Source organism: Mizuhopecten yessoensis, unplaced genomic scaffold, assembly GCF_002113885.1.
Source record: "Mizuhopecten yessoensis strain PY_sf001 unplaced genomic scaffold, ASM211388v2 scaffold8819, whole genome shotgun sequence".
NCBI classification, from domain to species: Eukaryota; Metazoa; Mollusca; class Bivalvia; order Pectinida; family Pectinidae; genus Mizuhopecten; species Mizuhopecten yessoensis.
In genome coordinates this window covers 58,728-71,290 of record NW_018407737.1, presented here as the reverse complement: position 1 = coordinate 71,290, position 12,563 = coordinate 58,728, and the positions used below count along the sequence as shown (strand labels likewise).

The window sequence follows — 12,563 nt, the reverse complement described above, 5'->3', positions numbered from 1 at the left end:
TAATCTGTCCTATAGATACAGTAAATATGGTAATCTGTCCTATAAATACAATATATATGGTAATCTGTCCTATAAATACAGTTTATATGTTAATCTGTCCTATAAATACAATATATATGGTAATCTGTCCTATAGATACAGTAAATATGGTAATCTGTCCTATAAATACAATATATATGGTAATCTGTCCTATAAATACAGTTTATATGGTAATCTGTCCTATAAATACAGTTTATATGTTAATCTGTCCTATACTAGTACTTACTATGGACAAATAAAACATTAACAACGCAGTCATATCATTCTGATTTTTCCTTTTTTTAGAAAATTTAATTTATGAAAATGGTCTGTTGGAAGAAAAGAATGTTCGTTTTTTAAGGTTTTGATGGAGATCATTATACTAGTATTATTAATAGATGAAGGATATTTTTTTTCAAATCCGACGGTCAGTATTTGTAATGGTTTTATTCATTATCATTATAATTTAAAATCGAAAATAACATATTCTTGTTTAAGGATTAAAAGGGTCATTCTCAGATAAGCATATAAAGTTTTCTGCAAACTTCAACCAATCTCTAATCTGAAAATTCAACTTAACGTATTTTAGAACTGTATATTTGTGGCTTGTTTTATGTTGTTACGTGATTTTATATCCGTTTCTTGCTTGCTAATTTAGTGATGTAATATGACTTTCGATGTTGATTTCAATTACAGCTCAGGTTAAAGTTATCTATTTAGATAGAATTGAAATGAACAAAATGTACAAATGCGTCAACACCCCAACCTAACATACATGTTTATCAAAGCGTCAACACCCAAAGCTAAAATACTTGTTGATCACAGCGTCAACACCCAAAGCTAAAATTCTTGATGATCACAGCGTCAACACCCAAAGCTAAAATACTTGTTGATCACAGCGTCAACACCAATGCCAAACTATATCATAGCGTCAACATGTGAGGACTGAAACTGAACAAAAAGTCATTACAAAAATACAAGTACAGGTACTGAGGGGATATGGGAAAGACGTCATAGAATGATAAATGGTGTATATAATATTCAAATAGGAATTAAAACAATATTTCACCTGTTTGATATTTGACAGGTTAAAATCTGTAAAGACGTACATTTGCTTTTCCTAAAATAGTGATATACAAATTGCAAGGTAAATCAACCATAGGAATAATAATAAATAATGATATTTAAGACACCTTCTTAGTTGAAATACATCGTTTCTAACCCTAAGCCAGGAATTGTCATTTGTCAGTAACCTGACGTCATTTTCACGAAGAGTCATAGCAAAAAATGTCATTCACACTCTAACCAATTTAGAAAATTCGTGTTCTATTATACCGTGTTCTATTAAAAGGAGTCGGGCTACGCTTTTTTATTTAAAGACATGACATTATTTACGACAACAATTTGAACTACTACTTCAGTATCGATCTAAATTGTACCCCGTGATCTATTTTGTTAATCATTGTCATTTGAGTATGTTCATTTCGAACTATTTTTTTTATTTCTCTCGTAGTTTTAATCTACTTTTAGGAAGCAGTAAGTTAATATACACATGTATGGGAACATTTAAATGATCACCGTATTTTCGCAATTATTCGTATAACGTTTGTGTCTACTTTATGTTATACTGATTAATATCTTCATATCAACTGACAGTCAATTTCCTTTTAAATAAGGTGACGGAGATACCAAACAGAAACGGAAAAGCGAAGACGAGGATTCAAATCCGGACAACCAAGCAAAGAAGAAAAAAGCGCGAACCACATTCACCGGCAGACAAATATTTGAACTGGAGAAACAATTTGAACTAAAGAAGTATCTCTCGTCAGCTGAACGGGCAGAAATGGCGGCACTGCTAAACGTAACAGAAACACAGGTCAGAGTCAAAACGTTTTTACATCAAGATAATAGAACAAATCAAATTTATTACACGAATGAATATATTTCGTATCTCATTTTAGAAACTTCTATTTCTAAAGTTGGTAAATCATCCAATGATACTTTTTTTTATCAAGACTTTAAATTATAATTTAGTTATCATTTTATGTCAATATCATTGTTTAAGTAAATGAAGTAGTTATCAAGAAACAACGAAATACAAATCAAACCATAATATTAAAACACATTGGAGACAATATCAAAATTTGTTATCAACAAAACTAGGAAATCACAACACAAACAATATCAAAATATGTAACCAACAAAAATGTTAAAACACATCACAAACAATATTAAAATATGTAACCAACAAAAATATTAAAACACATCACAAACAATATCAAAATATGAAACCAACAAAAATATTAAAACACATCACAAACAATATTAAAATATGTAACCAACAAAAAATTAAACCACATCACAAACAATATCAAAATATGAAACCAACAAAAATATTAAAACACATCGCAAACAATATCAAAATATGTAACCAACAAAAATATTAAAACACATCACAAACAATACCAAATATGTAACTAACAAAAATATTAAAACACATCGCAAACAATATCAAAATATGTAACCAACAAAAATATTAAAACATATCACAAACAATATCAAAATATGTAACCAACAAAAATATTAAAACACATCACAAACAATATCAAAATATATTACCATGGTTAAACACATCACAAACAATATCAAAATATATTACTATCGTTAAACACATCACAAACAATATCAAAATATATTACCATCGTTAAACACATCACAAACAATATCAAAATATATTGCCATGGTTAAACACATCACAAACAATATCAAAATATATTACCATGGTTAAACACATCACAAACAATATTATTCAATTATAGCCTTTGGCTGAGGTCGATACCTGGATTTATCGACCCGAGAAAAGATATATTAACAGAGGACGCAGTCCGAGGTCAATATATCTTTTCTCGGGTCGATAAATCCAGGTATCGACCGAAGTCAAAGGCTACAATTGTTTTATTATTTTCAAAACAGCAATGTTAGCAATCTGAAAAAAACCACAGCAAAAAGCTACAGAAGCGGGACGGTACGTTCGTTTGGATTCACGTCATAATTCTATTTTTAGAAACATCCAGTCCTTCAACAAAAATCACGCGCTCCAAGTCAATATCGGTTTTTATCGGTGGACACGTGATTCACTTCTGGCCAATATCAAAATATATATTCATCGTTAAACACATCACAAACAATATCAAAATATGTATTTGTCGTTAAACACATCACAAACAATATCAAATATATAAGTATCGTTAAACACATCACAAACAATATCAAAATATATATTTATCGTTAAACACTTCACAATTAATATCAAAATATATAATCATGGTTAAACACATCACAAACAATATAAAAAATACATTTATCGTTTAACACATCACAAACAATATCAATATATATATTTATCGTTAAACACATCACAAACAATTTCAAAATATATATTTATGGTTAAATCAATCGCAATCAATATCAAAATATGTAACAATAGTTATATACACCAATACTAAAACACGTCATAAACAACATTAATTACGTTACTAACCAAAAACAAAATCTATTAAAAGGCATTCCAAACAACATCAAAATACATTAAAACGCGTTACAAACAACATCGAAATACAATAAAAACACATTCCAAACAACATCAAAATACATTAAAACACATTACAAACAACATCAAAATACATTAAAACGCATTGCAAACAACATTGACATACATTACCAACAAAAATACTAAAACATTTTACAAACAACACCAAAATATTAAAGCAACTTTTTAAATACATTACAAACAGCACCAAAATGCATAACTAACATTATTAAAATACATTTATAACAATATCAAAATACATAACTACAAATTTCATATCAAATGAACAGTATTAAAACGTGTACATCATTATACATACCTGACGTTATTGTAATACTGACAATACTTACCGCTCCTACAGTTTACATGTACTATTTATGGTCTGTGTAACTGTAATTTAAAGAATTTTGTTTAAATAATGTTGGTACACAGGGTACACAGACATCCAGAGGAAATGTTCGTCAATAAAAGCTTAATAAAATAAGTTTTAAGTTTAAAACCTTGGCAGACAAAAGAGTAAATGTTTTTTTCTATTATATATATATATAGTATGTCACTTAAGTAATGCAAATATCGAACATTAGTTCTAATAGTACCGTTGTTTGGCTTCGTTGAGTTTATAACAATCATATTTACCAATTCAGGACAATACTACAATTAACTCAACAGTCCTATCGGATCCCGGAGGATTTCCGTTCCTTGTAATTATAGATATATCACTTTAACAGGCTGGTGGTGTATCTAGCTATATGTTCTCAACTTATGTCTGAGGTGTTACTTAGAAATCCTAACACATTTACCGCCTGAAGGTGTTGTTTCCAGTACGCTGTATACCCATTCCGTGATGTATTGCAGGTCTTTGACTAACAACCTGTCATAAAGGAGGCAATCTATTGTTCGTTTACAAGTTTATGCATTTTTCATTTTTAGGTGAAGATTTGGTTTCAAAACAGACGAACAAAATGGAAGAAACAGGAAAATATTTCTAATGCTGAAGCGGCGGAACATAAAGTACACGTCGACAAAACGCACGACATGGCACGTGCGTCTGTCAACACTAAAGCGGGAAAGTCTGAATCCGTGTCTGTGCCAGTCGTTCAGATCTCTTTAAAACAAACAATTTTTACACAACAAATAAACATGGAAGGAGATATCGTAAAACCATCACATGATTCCTCAATTTCAATCAACCATTCCGATAATTCCAACCCCAGACATGACCCCTCATCAGAGTGTGAAAATTCAAAAGACTCAAATGTTCATTCGGAACACGAATCTTCGGGGCCTTGTGTTGACGTTGACGTCACTGAAACTCGTGTACCAGAAAGTAATGATGTTTTAGACGATGAATCGTCAAAAGATATTCCACCAACAATTTGTTCTCAACCGTTCCAATGACATCGTGACTGTGTATGATTTATATACGTTATACATTTGTATTGTTATTATGTCTCGTCGTATTTATATCTAAAATAGGTCGCCACCATTTAATTTATTAAGATTTACTGTAAAATGTGGTTTGGTAGGTGCAACAAAGCAACCAAACTACTTAAACAATGATAACATTGAGTCATATTCGGTCCTACAAATATTTTCTTCAATTTTGATAACATGTGCCACATTATAACTCTACCATTTTGTGATACAAACATGACGTTTTATTGACCTTTCAATTAGGACAAAAATGTCATCACAGGACTAGTACAGTAAAACACTGCAATAAAGAAGTTTCGTAACATTTGATGTGAAGACGAATAGGCAGTAATACGTCAGATGTACGTTATAATCTCACCTACACTGGTCACACTATCAGAGGCTTTTAATACGTCAGATGTACGTTCTAATCTCACCTACACTGGTACCACTATCGGAGTCTCTGAACAGGCTGGTGAAGCTAGTTTATTCCAGAGGTGTATCACTGTGTTATTCTGCTTTCGACATTGTTTACATATAATTAACATTGTCCAACAGTTTGGATATACATTTTAACTATATTTGTAAAAGGACGAAGTAGATACTAGTTTCAAAAGTAAAATTGGCACCTTGCCATTCCCGACCATATCAACTCCGCTTACCGTTTCCACTAGTGTCCCAATAGAGTAGGTTGGAGACTGGAAATTTGCTGAAAAAACTATTTATCTGAAAACAAATGTGTTCTCACATCGACCGAGATGAAGGCCTTTAATAGCCTAGGTTGGTCATTTAATTGACCACACACGTCAGTGGCACCGGACCAAAAGCTTGAAAGGAAACAGATGACAGACCAGACATTTTCTAAACAAGTCATTAAAAGTAACGACGTTTTGTGTAATAGGTCCCGACTGTGTTTTCCTTAGTAGGATGTGTAACGGCAGGCATTGTACTCGGGCTAAGGGCACACTCCGATGTTGTTACTTAATGTACACTGTATTCTTTGTCTGTTGGTGTTTATACGTTGTGGCTGTGTATTATTTCTATGATAACAGAGTCAGTATACAAAATAAAAGTGCTCAAAGTTTAACTTGCGTCATTTTTCTTTTGATTTTTTTCCCTCTTTTTCTCTTACATCAATTTACTTTTTTTTTCGAGTATTGTAGCATGTTCATTGGTCAAAGCCGGGGTAATCTCGATATAAGGATTATTGATTTTCATTTATCTAAAAATATCACCTTGTTTGTAACACGCGTTTTCATTGGTTTGTGTTTAAAGTCAATCAAGTGAAAACCGAGAAAATAAAAATACAATATTTGATGACATCGTACACAGTGTACTACCTTTTTTTTTTTTTTTTTTTTTTTTTTTATATAGAACGTAGTCATTTATTACAAAATCGTCTGCAACCATGTTTTTTGACACATTGGAAATTGAGCAATTTATTTGATTTTAGGACAGATGATATGGAAATATTCGCAATGACTAGCGTCATTATTTGCAAAAGTACCTTTAAATAAGCCTGTAGAAATTCGGCTCAACTAGACTGGCGCGTCATTACATGCGTGCGGTGGACTCAAAACACGAAAATAAATTGATTGATCAACATAAATATCATTGCATATTTCAAAATACATGTTATAGTTGTTTTAAAGAAAAATATGACATATAGTTTTTATGGTTTTCTTTCTTGGTTTAAAGCTAAGTTATAAGGGTTGGACTAGATAGTAAATTGGTCTAAGGTTGTATAAACCGAACAATGAAGTGCACTCTGAAGAAATGCACTTCGGTTTCAAGTCTATACAACCATAGACGATAGGTGTACAGGGGTAGTCGCGCTCCAAGTCGTTTGAGCGACATGGTGTAAAGGGGTAGTGACATGGTGTAAAGGGGGAGTGACATGGTGTAAAGGGGTAGTGACATGATGTAAAGGGGTAGTGACATATTGTAAAGGGGGAGCGACATGGTGTAAAGGGGTAGTGACATGGTGTAAAGGGGTAGTGACATGGTGTAAAGGGGTAGTGACATGGTGTAAAGGAGTAGTGACAGGGTGTACAGGGGTAGTGACATGGTGTAAAGGGGGAGCGACATGGTGTAAAGGGGTAGTGACATGGTGTAAAGGGGTAGTGACATGGTGTAAAGGGGTAGTGACATGGTGTAAAGGAGTAGTGACAGGGTGTACAGGGGTAGTGACATGGTGTAAAGGGGGAGCGACATGGTGTAAAGGGGTAGTGACATGGTGTAAAGGGGTAGTGACATGGTGTAAAGGGGTAGTGACATGGTGTAAAGGAGTAGTGACAGGGTGTACAGGGGTAGTGACATGGTGTAAAGGGGGAGCGACATGGTGTAAAGGGGTAGTGACATGGTGTAAAGGGGTAGTGACATGGTGTAAAGGGGTAGTGACATGGTGTAAAGGAGTAGTGACAGGGTGTACAGGGGTAGTGACATGTTGTAAAGGGGGAGCGACATGGTGTAAAGGGGTAATGACATGGTGTAAAGGGGTAGTGACATGGTGTAAAGGGGTAGTGCCATGGTGTAAAGGAGTAGTGACATGGTGTAAAGGGGGAGCGACATGTTGTAAAGGGGGAGCGACATGGTGTAAAGGGGTAATGACATGGTGTAAAGGGGTAGTGACATGGTGTAAAGGGGTAGTGACATGGTGTAAAGGAGTAGTGACATGGTGTAAAGGGGGAGCGACATGTTGTAAAGGGGGAGCGACATGGTGTACAGGGGTAATGACATGGTGTAAAGGTGGAGCGGCATGGTGTAAAGGAGTAATGACATGGTGTAAAGGGGTAGTGACATGGTGTAAAGGGGTAAATACATGGTGTAAAGGGGTAGTGACATGGTGTAAAGGGGGAGCGACATGGTGTACAGGGGTAGTGACATGGTGTAAAGGGGTAGTGCCATGGTGTAAAGGGGAGCGACATGGTGTACCGGGTAGTGACATGGTGTAAAGTGGTAGTGACATGATGTAAAAGGGGAGGGACATGGTGTAAACGGGTAGCGACATGGTGTAAAGGGGTAGTGACATGATGTAAAGGGGGAGCGACATGGTGTAAATGGGTAATGACATGGTGTAAAGGAGTAGTGACATACTGTAAAGGAGAAGTGACATGGTGTAAAGGAGTAGTGACAGGGTGTAAAGGAGTAGTGACATGGTGTAAATGTGTAATGACATGGTGTAAAGGGGTAATGACATGGTATAAAGGGGTAGTGACATGGTGTAAGGGGTAGCGACATGGTGTAAAGGGGTAGTGATGACATGATGTTAAGGAGTAGTGACGTGTTGTGAAGGAGTAGTGACATGGTGTAAATGTGTAATGACATGGTGTAAAGGGGTAGTGATGACATGATGTTAAGGAGTAGTGACGTGTTGTGAAGGAGGGTAGTGACATGGTGTAAAGGGAGAGCGACATGGTGTAAAGGAGTAGTGAAAGGGGGTTAAATGATAGTGACATGATGTTAATGAGTAGTGACAGGGTGTGAAGGGGTAGGGACATGGTGTAAAGGGGTAGCGACATGGTGTAAAGGAGTAGTGAAAGGGTGTGAAATGATAGTGACATGATGTTAATGAGGAGTGACAGGGTGTGAAGGGGTAGTGATATGGTGTAAAGGGGTAGTGGCATGATGTAAAGGGGGAGCGACATGATCTAAAGGGAGAGTGACAGGGTGTAAAGGGGTAGTGACATGACGTAAAGGGGTAGTGACATGATGTAAAGTGAGAGTGACATGGTGTAAAGGGAGAGCGACATGGTGTAAAGGGGTAATGACAAGGTGTAAAGGGGTAGTGACATTGTGGAAATGGAGAGTAACATGTTGTAAAGGAGTAGTGACATGGTGTAAAGGAATAGTGACATGGTGTAAAGGAGTATTGACAGGGGGTTAAATGACAGTGACATGATGTTAAGGAGTAGCGACGTGTTGTGAAGGAGTAGTGACATGGTGTAAAGGAATAGTGACATGGTGTAAAGGAGTATTGACAGGGGGTTAAATGACAGTGACATGGTGTTAAGTAGTAGTGACAAGGTGTAAAGGGGTAGTGACATTGTGGAAATGGAGAGTAACATGTTGTAAAGGAGTAGTGACATTGTGTAAAGGAGTAGTGACAGGGGGTTAAATGACAGTGATATGATGTTAAGGAGTAGTGACATGGTGTAAAGGAGGAGTGACATGGTGTAAAGGAGTAATGACATGGTGTAAAGGGGTAATGACATGGTGGAAATGGATAGTAACATGTTGTAAATTGGTAGTGAGATGGTGTAAAGGGGTAGTGACATGGTGGAAATGGATAGTAACATGTTGTAAAGGAGTAGTGACAGGGTGTAAAGGAGTAGTGACAGGGTGTGAAGGGGTAGTGATATGGTGTAAAGGGGTAGGGACATGGTGTAAAGGGGTAGTGATGACATGATGTTAAGGAGTAGTGACGTGTTGTGAAGGAGGGTAGTGACATGGTGTAAAGGGAGAGCGACATGGTGTAAAGGGGTAATAACATCGTGTAAAGTGGTAGTGACATGATGTAAAGGGGAGCGACATGATGTAAAGGGAGACTGACATGGTGTAAAGGGGTAATGACATGGTGGAAATGGATAGTAACATGTTGTAAATTCGTAGTTGACATGGTGTAAAGGGGTAGTGCCATGGTGTAAAGGAGTAGTGACATCCTGTAAAGGAGTAGTGACATGGTGTAAATGTGTAATGACATGGTGTAAAGGAGCAGTGTCTTGGTGTAAACGGGTAGTACATGATGTAAAAGGGGAGGGACATGGTTTAAACGGGTAGCGACATGGTGTAAAGGGGTAGTGTCATGATGTAAAGGGGGAGTGACATGGTGTACACGGATAGTGACATGGTGTAAAGGAGTATTGACAGGGGGTTAAATGACAGTGATATGATGTTAAGGAGTAGTGACATGGTGTAAAGGGGTAGTAACATGATGTAAAGGGGTAGTGACATAATGTAAAGTGGTAGTGACATGATGTAAAGGGGGAGCTACATGGTGTATAAGGTTCGTGACATGGTCTAAAGGGGTAGTGACATGGGGTAAGGGGGAGCGACATGGTGTAAAGAAGAAGTGACATGGTGTAAATGGATAGTAACATGTTGTAAATTCGTAGTTGACATGGTGTAAAGGGGTAGTGACCTGGTGTAAAGGGGTAGTGACATGACGTAAAGGGGTAGTGACATGATGTAAAGTGAGAGTGACATGGTGTAAAGGGAGAGAGACATGGTGTAAAGGGAGAGTGACATGGTGTAAAAGGGTAATGACATGGTGTAAAGCATGGTGTAAAGGGGGAGCGACATGATGTAAAGGGGTAATAACATGGTGTAAAGGGATAGTGACATGTTGTAAAGAAGTAGTGACATGGTGGAAATGGATAGGAACATGTTGTAAAGGAGTAGTGACAGGGTGTACAGGGGTAGTGACATGGTGTAAAGGAGTATTGACAGGGGGTTAAATGACAGTGATATGATGTTAAGGAGTAGTGACATGGTGTAAAGGAGAAGTGACATGGTGTAAAGGAGAAGTGACATACTGTAAAGGAGAAGTGACATGGTGTAAACGGGTAGTACATGGTGTAAACGGGTAGCGACATGGTGAAAAGGGGTAGTGACATGATGTAAAGGGGAGCGACATGATGTAAAGGGGTAATAACATGGTGTGGGTAGTGGGATGGTCTAAAGGGGTAGTGACATGGGGTAAAGGGGGAGCGACATGGTGTACAGGGGTAGTGACATGGTGTAAAGGGGAGCGACATGATGTAAAGGGGTAGTGACATGGTGGAAATGGATAGGAACATGTTGTAAAGGAGTAGTGACAGGGTGTAAAGGAGTAGTGACAGGGTGTAAAGGAGTAGTGCCATGGTGTAAAGGGGTAGTGACAAGGTGTAAGGGGGAGCGACATGGTGTAAAGAAGAAGTGACATGGTGTAAATGTAAAAGGGGAGGGACATGGTTTAAACGGGTAGCGACATGGTGTAAAGGGGTAGTGATGACATGATGTTAAGGAGTAGTGACAGGGTGTGAATGGGTAGTGACATGGTGTAAAGGGAGAGCGACATGGTGTAAAGGGGTAATGACATGGTGTATAGTGGTAATGAGATGGTGTAAAGGGAAAGTGACATGGTGTAAAGGGGGAGTGACATGATGTAAAGGGGGAGCGACATCATGTATAGGGAGAGTGACATGGTGTAAAGGGAGAGAGACATGGTGTAAAGGGAGAGTGACATGGTGTGAAGGGATAGTGACATGGTGTAAACGGGAAGTGACCTGGTGTAAAGGAGTAGTGACATGTTGTAAAGGAGTAGTGACAGGGTGTAAAGGAGTAGTGACAGGGTGTAAAGGAGTAGTGACAGGGTGTAAAGGAGTAGTGACAGGGTGTAAAGGAGTAGTGCCATGGTGTAAAGGGGTAGTGACATGATGTAAAGGGGGAGCGACATCATGTAAAGGGAGAGTGACATGGTGTAAAGGGGTAGTGACATGATGTAAAGGGGGAGCGACATGATGTAAAGGGAGAGTGACATGGTGTACACGGGTAGTGACATGGTGTGAAGGGGTAGTGACATGTTGTAAAGGGGTAGTGACAGGGGGTTAAGTGGTAGTGACATGGTGTTAAGGTGTAAAGACATGGTGTAAAGGTGGAGCGACATGGTGTAAAGGGTAGTGGCATGGTCTAAAGGGGTAGTGACAGGGTGTGAAGGGGTAATGACATGGTGTATAGGGGGAGCGACATGATGTAAAGGGATAGTGACATGGTGTAAAGGGTAATGACATGGTGTAAAGGGGGAGTGACATGGTGTAAAGGGCAAGTGACATGGTGTAAAGGGGTGGTGACATGATGTAAAGGGGGAACGACATGATGTAAAGGGGGAGCGACATGATGTAAAGGGAAAGTGACATGGTGTAAAGGGGTGGTGACATGATGTAAAGGGGGAACGACATGATGTAAAGGGGGAGCTACATGGTGTATAAGGTTCGTTACATGGTCTAAAGGGAGAGTGACATGGTGTAAAGGGAGAGTGACATGTTGTAAAGAAGTAGTGACATGGTGTAAATGAGTAGTGAAAGGGTGTGAAATGAGAGTGACATGATGTTAATGAGTAGTGACAGGGTGTGAAGGGGATGATGTAAAGGGGGAGCGACATCATGTAACGGGAGGGTGACATGGTGTCAAGGGGTAGTGACATGATGTAAAGGGGTAGTTACATGATGTAAAGGGGGAGCGGCATCATGTAAAGGGAGAGTGACATGTTGTAAAGAAGTAGTGACATGGTGGAAATGGATAGTAACATGTTGTAAAGGAGTAGTGACAGGGTGTAAAGGAGTAGTGAGTAAAGGAGTAGTGACATGGTTTAAACGGGTAGTGACATGGTGTTAAGCAGTAGTGACAGGGTGTGAAGGGGATGATGTAAAGGGGGAGCGACATGATATGAAGGGGTAGTGACATGGTGCAAAGGGGTAGTGACATGATGTAAAGGGTGAGCGACATGATGTAAAGGGAGCGTGACATGGTGTAAAGGGGTAGGGACATGGTGTAAAGGAGTAGG

General features: G+C 38.0%; 1 protein-coding gene across 1 annotated transcript in view; it reads left to right on the top strand.

The window, feature by feature from the left end:
• LOC110456657 (homeobox protein Dlx2a-like) overlaps positions 1 to 6,096 on the top strand; it is a 15,271-nt gene extending 9,175 nt beyond the window's left edge. The window contains exons 2-3 of the mRNA XM_021507515.1: positions 1,695 to 1,894; positions 4,538 to 6,096. Coding sequence (XP_021363190.1) covers positions 1,695 to 1,894; positions 4,538 to 5,005 — 668 coding nt within the window. The 3' untranslated portion in view covers positions 5,006 to 6,096. The remainder of the gene's footprint in view (positions 1 to 1,694; positions 1,895 to 4,537) is intronic.
• Positions 6,097 to 12,563: the final 6,467 nt, after the last annotated feature.